This window comes from Aethalodelphis obliquidens, unplaced genomic scaffold (assembly GCF_003676395.1).
Source record: "Aethalodelphis obliquidens isolate GAN/ISIS:26980383/991018 unplaced genomic scaffold, ASM367639v1 scaffold3, whole genome shotgun sequence".
Taxonomy (NCBI): domain Eukaryota; kingdom Metazoa; phylum Chordata; class Mammalia; order Artiodactyla; family Delphinidae; genus Aethalodelphis; species Aethalodelphis obliquidens.
The window spans coordinates 11,972,174-11,988,798 of record NW_020837947.1 but is presented as its reverse complement, the minus strand read 5'-3'; the positions used below and the strand labels follow the sequence as shown (position 1 = coordinate 11,988,798).

The window sequence follows — 16,625 nt, the reverse complement described above, 5'->3', positions numbered from 1 at the left end:
TGCTATTCACTGTTGAAGTAGGTGCCCACATCTTTACATCACTCGAATGTAAGGTAGATTTCACAATCTCTACACATACTGTTTGTTGAAAAATACTGTCTTGCTTTTACCTCAAGTAAGTTCACTTATAAGAATACAAAAAGGAAGAAAAAAAAAAACCAAAACAACTTAATATAATGATATTTGTTACTTTCCTATAAAAGAAACAGAAATAATTTATCTTTGGTTGTCCTAAGATGTAATCGTTGCAGATGGATAAAATGATACATGGACTTTTTATTTTCTATCCACAAAAGATTCCAGTAGCTCCAGCAGTGCCTACAGTTAGTTTAGTCCCACCAGCATTTCCTGTGTCAATGCCAGTTCCTCCTCCTGGATTCAGTCCAATTCCTCCACCGCCTTTTCTCCGCGCAAGTTTTAACCCTTCACAACCACCTCCTGGTAAGAAATTTTCATCTTATCGTTTCAACTCTATTTAGAATATCATTTAAAATGTTCTTTTTCCAGGTTTAAACGCTGTAGAGCAGTGATTCTCAAACCATAGCTTACATGCGAATCACTTGGAGGGCGTGTTAAAGCACAGGTTGCTGGCCCAGCCTCCTTTTGAGTCAGTGGAACTGAGGTGGGGCAGGACAGTTGCATTGCGAACAAGTTCCCAGCTGATGCGTATCGTTGCTGGACCACACTTTAAGAAGCACTGACAGAAAAGAAATGGAATCCTTTAAAATCATTGAAATGCCTTAAGATGATTTAAAATTCATGTTGAAGTTTTTATATAAAAGTTCTCTGTAGTTATCACCCATTCATCAGAAAGTATGCATTAAATTATATAGATTAGTCCTCCTAAAAATCATTAGATTTCCATTTTGACATTAGAAATTATAGTATATCTTAAAATGCTAATTGAATTCATAATACTTTTTTTGACCTAATAAATTATAGATAAACAAGTTCCTTGAAGCGTTTCTAGGTAAAAACTATAGGTTACTTAACATTTATCAATTAAATATAAATAATTGCTTACATAGGTTAGAGATAGAGCTTTTCGTATTAGATCGTGGAAGACTTAGACAAATAAAGGAGAGAGATAATACAAGGGATCAAACGATATATGTTGTTTTTCAGAACTATTTTTTTTGAACTTCATGAATTATTTGTGTACTATAGAAAAGAAGTACTGAATTGACTTCTGTAATTTAAGTTCTTAGTCATTGAATAGAGTTCCTAAAAACTGTCAACAAGGCCAAAAAGTAAATTCATTGTCTGAAAACGGTTGTAATTTGTCATGTAATGTAAATTTTTTAAATTACAGTTTAATACATAATTTGAAATTGATGCAGATTTTAATAAGAACTTTATCTTTTAATATTTTAAATATTGGAAAACTACTCATCAGATATCTTCAATCACAAATCTGTATTTGTGATTGAAAATTAAAATTTTTTCTCAGAAGGTATTTTTAAATGATTTTTTCAAAAACCATACCACATGGATTTTATAGAGTCTTTATCTAGCATTCATTTGTTGAAAACCACATATCTTTTTTTCCCGTTATTCTTAGCCACTATTTTCTATTGGAATTTAATGGTAGCTCTATATTTTAAAAATGCAGGGAAGCAGGTTTATAGTTTGATCATATGATATTTAAAATCATAAAACAGCCAATATTAAATTTATTTTATTTATTCCTTATTTTTTATTAAGATTTGTTTCAGTGCTCAAAATAAAATGTAACATCCAAGGTTAATAAAAGTATTCTGATATAGTGGGTAAACAGCATATACATCAGAGAAGTACAATAGCACATTTTACAGATGACATTATTGCATATGTTGTCAGCCGCTTGAAATACAATGTTTAACTTCCCGTACAGTCACCATGCTAACATATAAACAGGTTGCCTAGCTTGACTTAATCGTTGATTTTACAGCAGCATAGAGCATGCCAAGTAAATAAGTAGTATATGCTCATGATGGGGCTCTCTGTGCTTTACTTAGCTTACGGAGGATCAAATAAGGTAGTGTATATAAAAGTAATTTTTTAAATGGAAAATATATTCATAAATATGAGGTAGTAATGACTGTTTTAAGAATGTAGGATTTCATTTATAGCTGTTGGAATGTTTGATTTAAAAGAAAGTAACACTTTTTGTTATTTTATTTTTGGTCTTTTTTTTTTCCATGTAGGTTTCATGCCACCTCCAGTTCCACCACCTGTTGTACCACCACCTACTATTCCACCAGTAGTACCAACATGTGAGTTTTCTACTTTAAGAATTTTCTTTCTTTATGATAGTGATAATGTGTTGGTTCTCATTTTTGTGAATTATTGTTAATTTTTTTATCATGGAAGTTTTCAGACAAATGCATTTTTGGGGTTAAATGATTTCTAACAAATTAACAGTATCATATGACAGTTCAGATTTGCTCTGTTGTATCAAATTTGTGTTTTTTGTTTTATGTATAAAATGTCTTAATCTAGAACAGCCCCACCCACACCCCCCTTTTTAAAAATGCTTCATGTCTTTGACTTGTTGAAAAGCAGTTCACTTCTGTATGCAAGATCCCAAATAATGGGTTTGGTTTTTTTGCTTCTTTGTGGTATCTTCCTTGAATCTCCTGCAAATAGAAAGTTTTTAGCACCATAGGCTTGTTTAGAATATACTTCAACTTTTTTGATAAGAATACTTAACAAGTGGGGTGCTGTGGACTTGATATTATATCACATCAGGAGCCTGTGCAGTGCCTTCATGTCCCACTTTTTTTTTTTTGCGGTACGCAGGCCTCTCACTGTTGTGGCCTCTCCCATTGCGGAGCACAGGTTGCAGACGCGCAGGCCCAGCGGCCATGGCTCACGGGCCCAGCCGCTCCGCGGCATGTGGGATCTTCCCGGACCAGGGCACGAACCTGTGTCCCCTGCATCGGCAGGCGGACTCTCAACCACTGCGCCACCAGGGAAGCCCGTCCCACTTTTAATGATGTCATAATGGATCAGAGCATTCAGATAGTGGGACCTGGTCATTTAAAAAAGTTGCCCTTCAAATTTTCATCAGATGGTTTCATCTTTTGATTATTATTGCTGAGTCTGCTTTTCATTAGTTGCAAAGTGGTGACCTTCCAAATTTTGTAATTCCTTCCACATTTCTTAGCAGGGATTTTTTCTGTAAAGAAAAACTTTCTCTTATCAACTAGTAGTATTTAGTTACCTTGAAGTACAGTTGTACAGGAGAAGCTAAATTCTTGCCTGTAAGTGCAATTTTTCAGAGTAATGAGTTCTATGGATATTACCTGTGATATCCAGTGACTGAAGGTGGGGGAGGATTTCTCTTATTTCTCCTTCTCCACTCCCTTCCCTCTACTTTTTTCTCCTTCACTTTTAGTAGTGTTTATGGATTAATGCATTTTTACTTCCAAGTGGTTGCATTCACCTTTCTTTTTGAAGTTCAGTTTGTTCATTTTTGGACAGTAAGAGCCTTTCATGTTACTTCTCTATTCTTTTGAGATGACTGCATCAGTTTTTGAGAGCTTTTTGGCCTAATACTAGACCAAAGGACTTTATTGTAAAGAGAGTGTATATGATACAGTTTTACGTTTTGGTGTTATAACCCACTTTTCTTACATTTTTAAACTCTTTTCTCTCCTTCAGTGTTTAGACAACATTAGAATCCTTTTTGTGTTACTGTTGGTTAATTAGGAAGAATTGTTTATTCTTTCTGAAAATTAGAAAAGTGTTCAGAAGCCGTTTCTGAATTCACCATTCACAGAGACTCACCTTACTTAGAGCCTCCCTCCCAGTTGTTTCTCCTTACACTGTTCATTTTGGAAAACCGAGGGTCAATTAAAGGAGAAGGAGAAACACCACTGTGTGCCAGCTGCTCCCCTAATTGTTCACACTGTCTTATCTAATTCTCATAATTCCCATACATGATCCCGGTTGATTTTTATCCCAATTTTACAGCTCTGTTCTGTGCTAACGGTTTGTCTAGGTAGTCCAGAGTTAAATGTGAGGATAACAGTTTCTAAAATCCCAAAGTACATGATTTAGTAGTGTTGTGAAATAAATTTGACTAGAAATTCTGTGTGTGATTTTTATACTCCTCTAGCTTAGTTTTTTAACATACAGGTGACATATACAGAAGAGTTTTTCTACCCGTTCTTTATGCCTTTTTTATATCTTTATAAAAAGGAAATGGTTTTACCTTTTTATGTGTAGTTCTCACCTGATGAGTTTCCTGCCTCATTTGACAAATGGTAGTGAATGTAAAGACCCTCGTACTTACAGATTCAACGGGATTGGGCAGATTTTCACTCTCATATTTGTTGGTTTTCGTCAATCATTTCTCTATATTTAGATATTCCCATACTGGCATCCTTGAAAAATTATGATTTTTTTTTAATTGCTGGGATTTTGTTCTTAAGTATGGATCCTTATTTTACTAAACATTTCTCTTGAAAATATTTCTAAAAATTGTTGTTTTTCCCTATTTTTAAAAAATGAAGCTTTCTAAATATAATTTAGCTTCTTCAGGATGACTCATTTGTCACTTTGAGCATCAGTTATTATATAATGTGCTAGGTGATACAGAGATGCCATTAAGTGAAACACTCAAGCTGCCAGAAGTTAGTTTTCATTATAAACGAAATAAAGGGACCAGAAGAGAATTCACATATGTCATGTTAACTGAGCAGTCTTACCAAATAATTGGGGAAAGAGGATAGGAAGTCATTTAAAACTTTGGCAAGACCAGTGTTGGTCATACTTAATATTTTTACCTAGCACATGAATTGATTAGCTAATTAAATCTGAAATATATATTCTCCTTCTTTAAACAGCTTTAGTGCAGCCGCCATTATCTATGACTCCAGAAACTGTGAAAGATGTTGGATTTGGTAGCCTTGTTTTGCCAGGTGGTTCTGTTGCCAGCAGTCTTGCTACTTCCACTCTGCCAGCTGGAAGTGTTTTTAATCCTCCAACTAAACAAGCAGAGCCTGAAGAAAAAGTACCTCATCTTATAGACCACCAGATTTCTTCTGGTGAAAACACCAGATCAGGTAAAAAGAAAAAAGAAATCCCCAGAGATACATAGCTAAATCATAATCACTACTTCTCTATATTGGTGTTTAATTCTTAGGTGCCATGAATGTGTAAAACATTTATCTCCTAAAATTCCTGTTAAAAACAAATTTGGCATTCTCTTCAGGATAGTATAGATTTTGACACCTTTCCATTAAGACTCCTTCTCCTCCTGTTTTTGGCCTATTGGAACTGTTTTAATGTGTTATCAAAATAAGATTGCACAAAATATGTATACTTACAGAAAGATTAAAACAAACAAGTATTAGTTATAAGTAACTACTACCAGATACCCAGCTAGGTCTAGAAGATAAATATAGTTTTGAAAGCAGTGAGTCCTTTTTTTTTTTTTTTCCTTCCTGCAACCGTAAAGCAGTTTATTTACTTGCATGATGTCACACACAGGCTTTAAGTAGCAGAGCCAGGAATTAAACTCTCTTTTTTAGATTTTTTAAACCTGCAAGCTCAGTGTTCTTTTGGCTACACTATACATCTTTTTTTTTTTTTTCTTTGACATCTTGGAGTATAGTTGCTTTACATTGTTGTGTTAGTTGCTGCTGTATAACAAAGTGAATCAGCTATACGTATACATATATCCCCATATCTCCTCCCTCTTGCGTCTCCCTCCCACACTCCCTATCCCACCCCTCTAGGTGGTCACAAAGCACCGAGCTGATCTCCCTGGGCTATGTGGCTGCTTCCCACTAGCTATCTGTTTTACATTCGGTAGTGTATGTCCATGCCACTCTCTCCCTTCGTCCCAGCTAACCCTTCCCCCTCCCGGTGTCCTCAAGTCCTTTCTCTACGTCTGTGTGTTTATTCCTGTCCTGCCCCTGGATCTTCAGGACCAAAGTCCTTCTTTTATGGCACCACTGTTAGTATATTAAGAATTGTTTGTACTTTAGAAAGACTTCTGTTAAAGGTGGAGAATCAGTATAAAACCTGATATTTTTATTTAACTTAAAAAGATTCATGTAAAGATTTTAGGTAGCAGCCCCACTTATGTTTTAATATTAAATTTCACTACGTATGGTATTAATTTTAGCTTTAATTTTTTAATATCTAGTGTACCTGTGGATTCTTGGGGGGATACAAGTAGCTGATTAAACTAACTGCTGGAAATTATAGCATTAATAATTATAAACATAGTTTCCTTTTCACACCAGAATGATTGTTTGTGTTATTTTTCTTCTTTCCATTTTAGTGATTCCAAATGATGTTTCAGGTGGCTCTGCAATTTTAGGAGGACAGCCGCCAAATGTGACGAACAATTCTGGAATTCTGGGAGTCCAAAGACCAAATGTATCAAGTAATAATGAAATTCTTGGAGTCCAGCCATCTAATGTTTCCAATAGTTCTGGGATTATTGGAGCCCAGCCACCAAATATTCTAAGTAACTCTGGAATTTTGGGAATACAGCCACCAACTGTGTCAAGTAGTTCTGGACTTCTGGGCATGCTACCCCCAAATATACCTAACAATTCTGGACTTATGGGAGTACAGCCACCCAGTGTTCCAAATACTTCTGGACTTTTGGGAACACAGCCACCAGCTGGGCCTCAAAATTTACCCCCTTTAAATCTTTCTAATCAAAGGATGCCTGCAATGCCAATGTTAGACATTCGTCCAGGACTAATACCACAGACACCTGGACCAAGATTCCCTTTAATGCAGCCTGGAATTCCACCTCAGCGGGGACTCCCTCCCCCAGCGGTGCTTGATTCAGCTCTTCATCCACCACCCCGTGGTCCTTTTGCTCCAGGAGATATTTTTAGTCCACCTGAAAGACCTTTTCTAGTTCCTGGAAGACAAAGTGTAGACAACGTTGCTAATCCAGAAAAAAGGATACCACTTGGGAATGATAACATTCAACAGGAAGGAGATAGAGATTACCGGTTTCCTCCCATAGAAACCAGGGAAACCATTAGTAGACCTCCCCCGGTGGATGTTAGGGATGTGGTTGGACGGCCTGTAGATCCAAGAGAAGGTCCTGGAAGGCCTCCGTTAGACGGTAGAGATCACTTTGGACGACCTCCTGTAGATATTAGAGAGAATCTTGTGAGGCCAGGCATAGATCATCTTGGTCGAAGAGACCACTTTGGCTTTACTCAAGAGAAGCCCTGGGGGCATAGAGATTTTGACGAGAGAGAGCATCGGGTTCTGCCTGTCTATGGTGGTCCAAAAGGCTTACATGAAGAAAGAGGTAGATTTCGGTCTGGAAACTATCGGTTTGATCCTAGAAGTGGTCCTTGGAACAGAGGATTTGGACAAGAAGTTCACAGAGATTTTGATGACCGCAGAAGACCCTGGGAGAGGCAAAGGGATAGGGATGACAGAGATTTTGATTTCTGCAGAGAAATTAATGGAAGTCGTTTTGGACGAGATAGAATTCAAAACACTTGGGTCCCCCCTCCTCATGCTCGGGTTTTTGATTTTTTTGAAGGGGCCACTTCTCAGCGAAAAGGTGATAATGTGCCTCAGGTTAATGGTGAAAATACCGAGAGACATGCTCAGCCACCACCTTTACCAGCACAGAGTGATCCTGAACTTTATGAAAAACTGACATCTTCAAGTGAAATAAACAAGGAGAAGAGTGACACAGTTGCTGATATAGAGAGTGAACCAGTGGTAGAAAGCACAGAAACTGAGGGGACATAATCATCACTCAGTAGGTAAAAGATACATTTTGTAAAGTTGTCATCTCTCTGTAATAGATTAATGGCTGACTGGACCATAGTTGTTCACTTTTGTCTGCCAGAATTAAGTTAATCTGATGTTCATGTTCACCTTTCTCTTAAAATAATTGTACAACTGACTTGTATAGACATTGTTCTTAATATGAACATGGTAGGTAAACATTTTTTTATTTTTCTGATAAAATATAAATGTTGCCCCAGATTCTTTTAACTTCAAGGAAATGAATAACAGCTTGTCAGAGACTTCCTATGGAAGAAAGAATTTTTTAGATACTACCATTAGGTTGGATATGGTAATAGATATATTTCAAAATAGCAAACGGTGGTATATCTTATCCATATCTTTAGGCTGCTGCAGAATTTTAAGGTAATAGACAAAGCTGTGATATTTTATGCAAAGACTGGCTCTAGATATTTGAGGAGCACAATACAGAGATTTTAAAAAGTGATTTTGTAAAATCTACACTATGGTCTCTGTTTCTCCAAAGTAAGTGTTTGTGATTTGTTCCTCATACTGCAGTGAGTAAAAAAGAAAAAAGAAAAAAAGAAAACAACATAAATATTAAAGTACGTTTCAATGTTGGGTGAATTTTGTTTTTAGATGCCAATAAAACTTATTTGTTTGATAACAGTGTTCTAGGAATTGTATTTTTTTAACCTACAGATTCTTAAAACCATGGATCATTAGCAGCATGTGCTTAGTTGTTGCAGAATTTTTCTATTAACTCGTAATAACAACAACAAAGAACCATGTGGTTGAAAAAAGCGTGTACTTTGATATAAAAATCATGCAGTCTCATTAGTATGTGTGTAATATCTGTGTATATTTATTGCATAAGTCATACGTAGAGTTTTCTTTCTCTGTACGTCTATTTTCATGCACATACAGAGAAAAATAGGAAGTTGGTAGTTTAGATAATAAAATATTCTTTAAAACTGGATAGAAAATAAGAGCAATTTGGCTAATTGACATTGCTCATAGTTACAGCTCTTAGCCTTTATGATGGTAAAATAAGAAATACTGTAAAGAAATACATTGGCAGTTTGGCCGTTCTCTTTTAATACAGTTAAGCATGAAGCCAGATTTAGCATCAAGCTGAATTCCACGTAAATGCTTGCGTTGCTTTGTTTCACACTATTTGCTATTCTGCATAGATAGTGCTTATACTGAAGTACTTACTGGTCACTTGCCTGAAGTGAATTTCTCAGTTGCACAAAATGTAGAGTAGTGTTGGTGGATTTTAAAACATTAACTTGTATACCAGAAACAATGTGTCCGTCATGTGTTTTGTAGGCTCTGCATAATGCTGTTCAGATTAGCCTCCAAGGTAAACGGAGTAGCAGAAAAGTTGGGGATAAGTTTCCTGTTTTATTTATTATTATTATGTTTTTGCTTTTGCTTTTCATTTATTTGCTGTTTGTTTCTCCTTTGGGTTTTACATATATACACATATATATAAAACCATTGGTGTTTTTCCGTTTCTAATGATGGCTTTCATTTGGTCCCATGAACAGTTGCTTTGTCTCCTATTCCAGTAATTCCTCATTGGTTCTATTTACCTAAAATTCTTAAGTTACATTTGTCAAGCCCCCCCACCCCACCCCACACCAGAAGAAATGATGGAGTACGCCAGCCATTGAACGTTGGGTGGTTTTTGCTTCCCTCTGATGATCTATAGATCTTTAAGGATTCTCGCCAAAAATAAAGTCTTTTCTTCTTGTAGGTTCTGAAATAGAAATAGTACGTTACTTATTTTGTTTTTTTGGAAAAGTGGATGAGAGGGGGAGTTTGGTGTTTATTTCTAGGGTAATTGAATTCAGTCCAATAATTTCGAGTTGGTTTCAGATCATTTCCTTGGGGTAATGGGAAAAACTGTGACATTGGTACAAAGTTTTAATATTCTGGAAAGATTTAGCCTTGTCCTTAAGGAAATTACATTAACTGAGATTTCTCTCAAACTACTTTAGTTACATTTATCATTATCAAAATTAAGTGACATTCACTTGGATTAAGTAGCAATAAAAAAGAAAGTGAGACTTTTCAGTGACTTTTGATCCCAAGTTTTTTTTATCACCCTTGGACCTTCAGGTGCAAACTTGAAAATAAAATGTGTACAAGTATTGCACTTGTTTGATGATTCTGATGGTAGAAGTTACCTAATCAGTTGTCAGTACTGTCTCCTAGAAACCCATCTTGGAAATGTGTGACATGCTTAATTAAAACAGCTAAAAAATAATTATGTGTAGTTAGGCTCACTTTATCCTTGTATTGTGTAATGTTTGAGTGAAAGGATGTTATTCATCCTCATACTGAATTTCCAAAATTGATATTTACGTTCACTATTTTTCTTTTAAACGGTGGAGAGAAAAGTTAATTGTCTTACTTTGCTAAGTTTGACATAAGACCTATCACATTTTTGACGCTTTTGATCACAGTACTGCTGTCGCTAGAATGCTAGCAGTTAGAAATATGAAAGGAGTACCTAAATACTTCAATAAAACAGTTGAAGTGCTGCAGGCAGTAATTACATTAGACAGGAGGTCACATAGTGTTTTGATTTGTGATATTTTAGAGAGAGAGAATGATAGGACCTAGTGTGGTATTAGTAGATTGCAGCGTTAATAGACATTAATTTCTAAATTTTTTTTGTGTTTAAACATTTCATTAAACATTGGCTTCTGTTCTTAGCATGAATGCATATACTGTACTTTGATCATTTTATATTGTAGATAGAAACTTATTTTAAAGCAAGGTAGTCTTTATCTACAGCATATCATAGGTGGAATGTTCCTTTATTTTAATTTTATTTCAATGTGTAGGCTGTGCAGAATACTTAGAAAGCATTGGAAGATGGAATAGTATAAAACTATTTGTTTAAAACTCTGGAAATGACTTCATATAATATTTAATTAATACAATTTGTTTATTATTTAAACGATTACATTCTTACCAGAGCAGTTGCTTTTGTTCTGGTAATTTAGTTGCTTCACCAAATTTATTGGCCATTCTTCACAAATTTGGGGTTGTTTTGGGAATGGGACAGTTCGTTACATTTAAAAAGAAAGTTACCTCTTTTAATTTGAAAAAGTATTTTTTTATAAACACTAGTTCATCAGATCTAAGGTATCATTGATTGTAAGAAGCACCGTTCAGAAATTTTTAAATGCTTCCAATATGACATGCCAGCGATTTATAAGACACATTTGTAATTCAGAAATGTCAAAATGTAAAATGTGTCTTAGGATCAAAGAAATATGGTATTTCTTTGGTGCATATATATATATATATATATACTCCATATATGTATATTCCCTTAGTAAGTGATTTAGAAAAATTCTGATTTTTTTTGTCATTGTATATATTTTAGATGGGCACAACATTTAATGAAAAAAATTTAACATTTGATTAAAAATAATTTTGTTGTACCTTATGTGCCTTCATCGTTATTATTGGGTGCTATATTAATAAGATGTTTTAAGGGCTTTTAACTCTTTCAAAGAAAAAAAGCATTAACATTTTACTCTTTAAATATTTTACATAAGAAGAGGAGAGCAAGTGTATATTCATTTTTAAGATAGGCAAAATAAAATTATGTAAGAAATCATAAATATTAGTGTGCCAGAGAATTATAAATGTTTGCTTAATTGATGATGCTGTGATTTTATAGGAACCATCTTTTAAACTAACTTAAGTTGTAGGCTTTAAAAATTTTATTTTCTACTTCTGAAAAAAAAAGTCAGGTTGCTACACTTTTTAATGGGAGATTAAAAACAAGATACCTTGATCCAGCAAAACTTTCTAGAACTAGAATTTAAAATTAATGGCAGAAATTGTTTTCTTTGGGGGCATACTTTAAATGAGGGCATGTGTATTGAAAGCTATATGAAATACACTTTCTCTGTGGTTCTCAGCCAGGAAATGTGTGACAGAAGAATCACCTGTGGAGCTTTTTGAAAATATGGGGTGGGGATGGTCACCACAGACTTACTAATACAGAATCTCCTGGGGAGGTATTCATGTTCATACACCAACACACACACACACACACCTTCCACATATCACCACTTTAGATATGTTAAAATATGCAAATATTTAATGTACCATACACTTGAGATTTTTTTACGTTTTTTTTTAAAATAGTGATACAAAATTATTTTTAGTGTTTCAATAAAGTATACAGTTAATTGTGGTAATTGGTATTGGAGGGTGAATAAAAAGTAGAGAAGTCCATCACGGATGTTTTAAATTCAAGTGTTAATCTAAAAATGAATTATTATAGCAAGAAAGGGATGGAAGGATGACGCATATGAGATGGTTTTGTTGGAAGTATTTTTGACCCAGGTGAAACTTTGTTATTGGATACCTCAAAGAAAAATTTACTAGATGTATCATGTAATTAAATGCTTTGATTATAAAAAGGGTCCCTTTGGGACCAAAACTGCAAGCATTAAGCTTATCAGGGATTAGGAGTAATGTTACTAGTAGGACTACTTAGATGTGGGTTGCACATCAAAGACTAATGCAAGTCAGTGGTTTATTTTGGCATGAGCTTTGCTCAGACATTTTTCTTCCCCTCTACTTAGATCTTTTTTTTCCCCCCCCAGGGGGCTGTTCACCTCATATGTACTTAGAATTACTCTGCCTTGTTCTAGTCAAGATATAGAACAAATATTCTAAGTAATCTGTAAAATATGTGTAGTATATCAAGGGGTAGAATGGTGCTAATGGGCTAACTTTATATTGTATGAGCAATGTGAGGTGCTTTGGATAGTAGGCTGACCTGCAGTGAAGGAAGCTGAGGGCATGCTTATGCAGAGCCCAGTAGGTGGTAGAGAGTGCGCCTGGAACTTGTAACCTTGAGCCCTGAGTTTAATGAGAATTAAATGAGTTAGTTTAATGAGCGTATTAAGCTCGCACAGCAGCTTCAGAATGTAGCACTTGGTTGACCTGTGTTGTTTGTCCTCCCACCTCCCACCACTATCACTCAGCCTGTGGGTGGCTGTCACTGTTTTATCTTATTTTTCTGCCTTTCTCAGAATTCTCATCACAGCACCTCCCAGCCTCCTTTTTGACCTGTCATTCCAGGAAGAGGCTATCAGTTGGATTTGTCTGGTGAAAGCAATTTGCTACTCCTTTGCGTAGTGATTTCTGAGGTCGTTTCCAGCATTTAAGTACCTTGAGTCAATGAAATAAGTTTTTTCTCTTCTGTAAAAGACCAGCTGAGGAAGCAGGAGGAACAGAGGGAAAGGCTAACAATATTGGAACACTTTTTAAGAGAGCATAGGTTTTATTGCCTTTGGGTTTTCAAAACTAACATTTCTAAATATATGTCTTCAGACTGCACCTTGAAGCATCATTTCTTAAAAGCTGGCCTGAAGGGCTGCTTTTTTTTTTTTTTTAATTGATGATAATATTAGCTAATATTTAATAGGCATATACTGTGTGACAAGAACTGGGATGATTTTATTACCTGCATAATATAATTCTCATTGACAGTCCTGTGAGGTAGTTGTTGCTTTAATATCTCTTACTAAGAGAAACCTGAGTCACGGATTTAATATCCTAAGATCTCACCACTTGTAAATATTTGAGCAAAGATTGAAACCCAGGCCTGTCAGATTAAAAAATTAACATGTACCACTTAATAAAGTGCCAGGCACATGTGGCAGAGGTTCACCAACTATTAGTTCCTCTTCTCTTTAGAAAAGGCAAATAAATTTGTGCGGAAAAACGTAACATGCATACCAGACTTATCCTTATAGGGTAAGGGTGCAGTGCAACACTGAACTTATGTTTTCACTGGTACAGGTGTACTTGGGGCTGTCGTCTTTTCCAGTGTCTGAACATTCACTTCAGCTTCATTTTCTTAGATCCTACTTTCAGGATATGTTTTTTTTCTTAAAGTGATACCATAGCATAATATTGTTAACTTTCTAAATAACTTGCTACTTTGGAGGCAGGTTTGTGTTGCATTGATACTAAATAAGATTTCTTTTTGAAAACACCTTTTCCCATGAATTAAATAAAATTTCAAAACTTTTTTATTCTTTAAAATGTTTTAATACTTGTAAAGCAGAGCCAGTGGTAGCTTCCACATTTATACTTTTGTGGCTTTGGCAGCTCCTTTCTAAAATGTGGCGGTTATACACTGTATATTTAGCCATAATTTAGTACTCAGTTTTCTTGTGTATAAAACTCATATATTAGGAATATTCCGTGGCTTGAAATAAATGAAATATGTAAAGTTATCTTTACACATAGTAAGCATTCAATGTTAGTCGTTATTCACCACTTGAATTCAAGCAGTCTGGAGGTTAGCTGTTGTCTTTGGTAGTAGTGAATAATTTACAGTTATTTTACTTTATTAGAATATATAACCTCATTCTAGGCTTTCTTCAAGTCACTAAACTTAGGTTCATATGAGGTTTAATCCACAGCATGTCATGGTGCTGGCCTTTGATCACCTTTTCCAAAGTCTTTGGACAGATGATTCTAAACATTGTGGCCATATTACTGCCTAATCCACACATCAGGGGAACATGCTTATCGTATTTGTGAGTTATACTTCTATTTCTACTAATCTTGCCAAAGTTAATTATTATTTGCTTATGTTATTATTACATGAAATAAAAAGTTCTTGCATTTGAACAGTCGCTTTTTAATGACATGAGTCTTGTGTTTATTACTGAACTTGGGTCAGTTTACACATTAGTAAGAATATTAGTAAAATCAGAAGACTTGTATTAAATAAATAACCTTTGAAAGTATAAAAGATAACTTGTTTAAGAATTGACCTTCTCTGGTTATTGAAACTACGTTGTGCCTTTTTACATAGGGTAGCATTTACCTTCTTAGAAGGTTCTGAAAAACAGCACACCACATAGCACTGTGGTCATACCCAGGGTAAAGATTTAGAGATTTCTAAGTAGTAACGCTATCAGGGCTTCATTTAGGACAGTGTTTTTTATAAAATTTATTTAATAATATTTGAATTAGTCCTCTTTTTATCATATTACTTTCTGAATTGTTAGCCAAATAGTGTCTGACCATATGTTAAAATACATTCTCATTACAGGGAGAGGGGTTTGAGAGTGGACAGAGAAAATTTTTAACCTCTGTGTCATTGACATTCTATATAATTTATCTTCAGAAATACACTGTTTGGTAGGATTCATTTTCCCTTCTTTACAAATAAGCAAACTCAAATCCATGGTCACACAGCCTTTGATTTGCATAGGTCTTTGAACCCTGGGTTTGCTGACTTAAAAGCTATGCCTTAGTTTAAAAAAATGCTCTTTTGGGCAGGTAGATTCTAATTATAATATATGGTCTGTATAATTAATTTCATAGAGCTGCTGTAACAACATACCAAAAAGTGGGTGGCTTAGAACAACAGAAACTTAATTTCTCATAGTTCTAGAGGCTAGAAGTCTGAAATCAAGGTGTTGGCAGGGCCATTCTCTCTCTGAAGGCTCTAGAGGAGAATCCTTCCTTGCCTCTTCCCAACTTCTGGAAGTTCTCAGCAATCCTTGTTCTTGGCTTGTAGATATGTCACTTCAGTCTCTGCCTGTGTCATCACATGGCTGTTTTCCATCATGTGTCTTCACATCATCTTCCTTCTATGCTTGTCTGTATCTAAATTTTCTTCTTAAAAGCACACCAGTTTTATTGGATTAGGGGCACACCCTACTCCAGCATGACCTCATCTTGACTAATTATATTTATAATGATCCTGTTTCCAAATAAGGTCACATTCTGTGGTACTGGAAGTTGGGACTTAAACATATGTTTTTGGAGGACACATTTCATAACAACCTATGACTGGATTCTGTAACTATTTAAGATCTACGTAAATACACTTGGAACAGTTTAAAACACACATACAGGGGGGAAAGATAGTCACATTTTAGAGTGATGAAACACATCTTTATAGAATTCCATTTGTAAATTACTTTGGGTGTTATAAACAAATTTACAACCTTCATACAAGTATTGCAAATTGTTAAATACGATAGCCACTGCCTAGCTTTTAACATGAATTTGTAATGCCCATACTTTTATGTTTTTTAGTAATAGTTCAACTAACAAATCGGCAAAGAAAATCCAAAAGTATTGGCATTATGTAGCAAAGAATCTATTTACTGAAAATTATTCTTGCACTTAAAAAAATTCATGCTGACTTTTAAAAGTGAAGGTTTTTTGGACTTCATTAAATACAGCTACACTGAAAATATGCAATGTGTCTTTCCATTTCATTTCTATTGTTTCTTTTTTATAGTATACTAGCATTTGTTTTGTCTGCTCATTAAAATTTCCTGTTAAGCAAGTGATATAACTATCATTTTGCTGTTTTAGTGGTTTGTTAGAAATAGGTTTTTCATTTACCAAATAAATTAACAATTTGTTCACTATTTTTATTTATCTAGTAGCATAACCTTAATATATCTATTTTTTCATACAATTATCCAGCAAAATCTTTGAGTGAAAATTGGCTTTGTAGCTGACTGAATCCAAGTTGTATAAAAATATAGGTCTTTACTAAATAAGTGTTTTAACAAGGTCCCCTATAACTTTTGTAGAAATTTGGAGAATTCTCCTGATTTTCATTTGAAGAGCACCAAAGCACTTAGAACACTGCCTGACATGTAGTATACCTGGGTGTTCACTATTGTTATAATTGTCCAAAGTGGCTAATAGAGACTTTGGGGGCATGCAAATCACTGTTGTATATTAATTGTAAATAATTAAGGGATAATTTATGCAGATTTGAGTATTAACAACCTCACATCAGGGAGTAGGGAGAGGGGATGGGATGGAGTTATATGTTCTTGGAACTTTAAAGCTCTGAAGTGTTT

At 34.9% G+C, this 16,625-nt stretch overlaps 1 protein-coding gene across 11 annotated transcripts in view; it reads left to right on the top strand.

Moving 5' to 3' along the window:
• SCAF8 (SR-related CTD associated factor 8) overlaps window positions 1-16,625 on the top strand; it is a 197,957-nt gene that overhangs the window by 69,544 nt on the left and 111,788 nt on the right. For 6 of the 11 annotated variants that reach the window (XM_027082875.1, XM_027082814.1, XM_027082798.1 and 3 more), the window contains 4 exons: window positions 297-441; window positions 2,187-2,255; window positions 4,833-5,051; window positions 6,278-7,745. In XM_027082875.1, the coding sequence (XP_026938676.1) occupies window positions 297-441; window positions 2,187-2,255; window positions 4,833-5,051; window positions 6,278-7,731 (1,887 nt within the window). In that variant the 3' untranslated portion in view covers window positions 7,732-7,745. Of the gene's footprint in view, window positions 1-296; window positions 442-2,186; window positions 2,256-4,832; window positions 5,052-6,277; window positions 8,399-10,246; window positions 10,249-16,625 lie in introns of those variants that run through there. The other 5 variants (XM_027082803.1, XM_027082859.1, XM_027082841.1 and 2 more) reach the window with 4 other exon arrangements.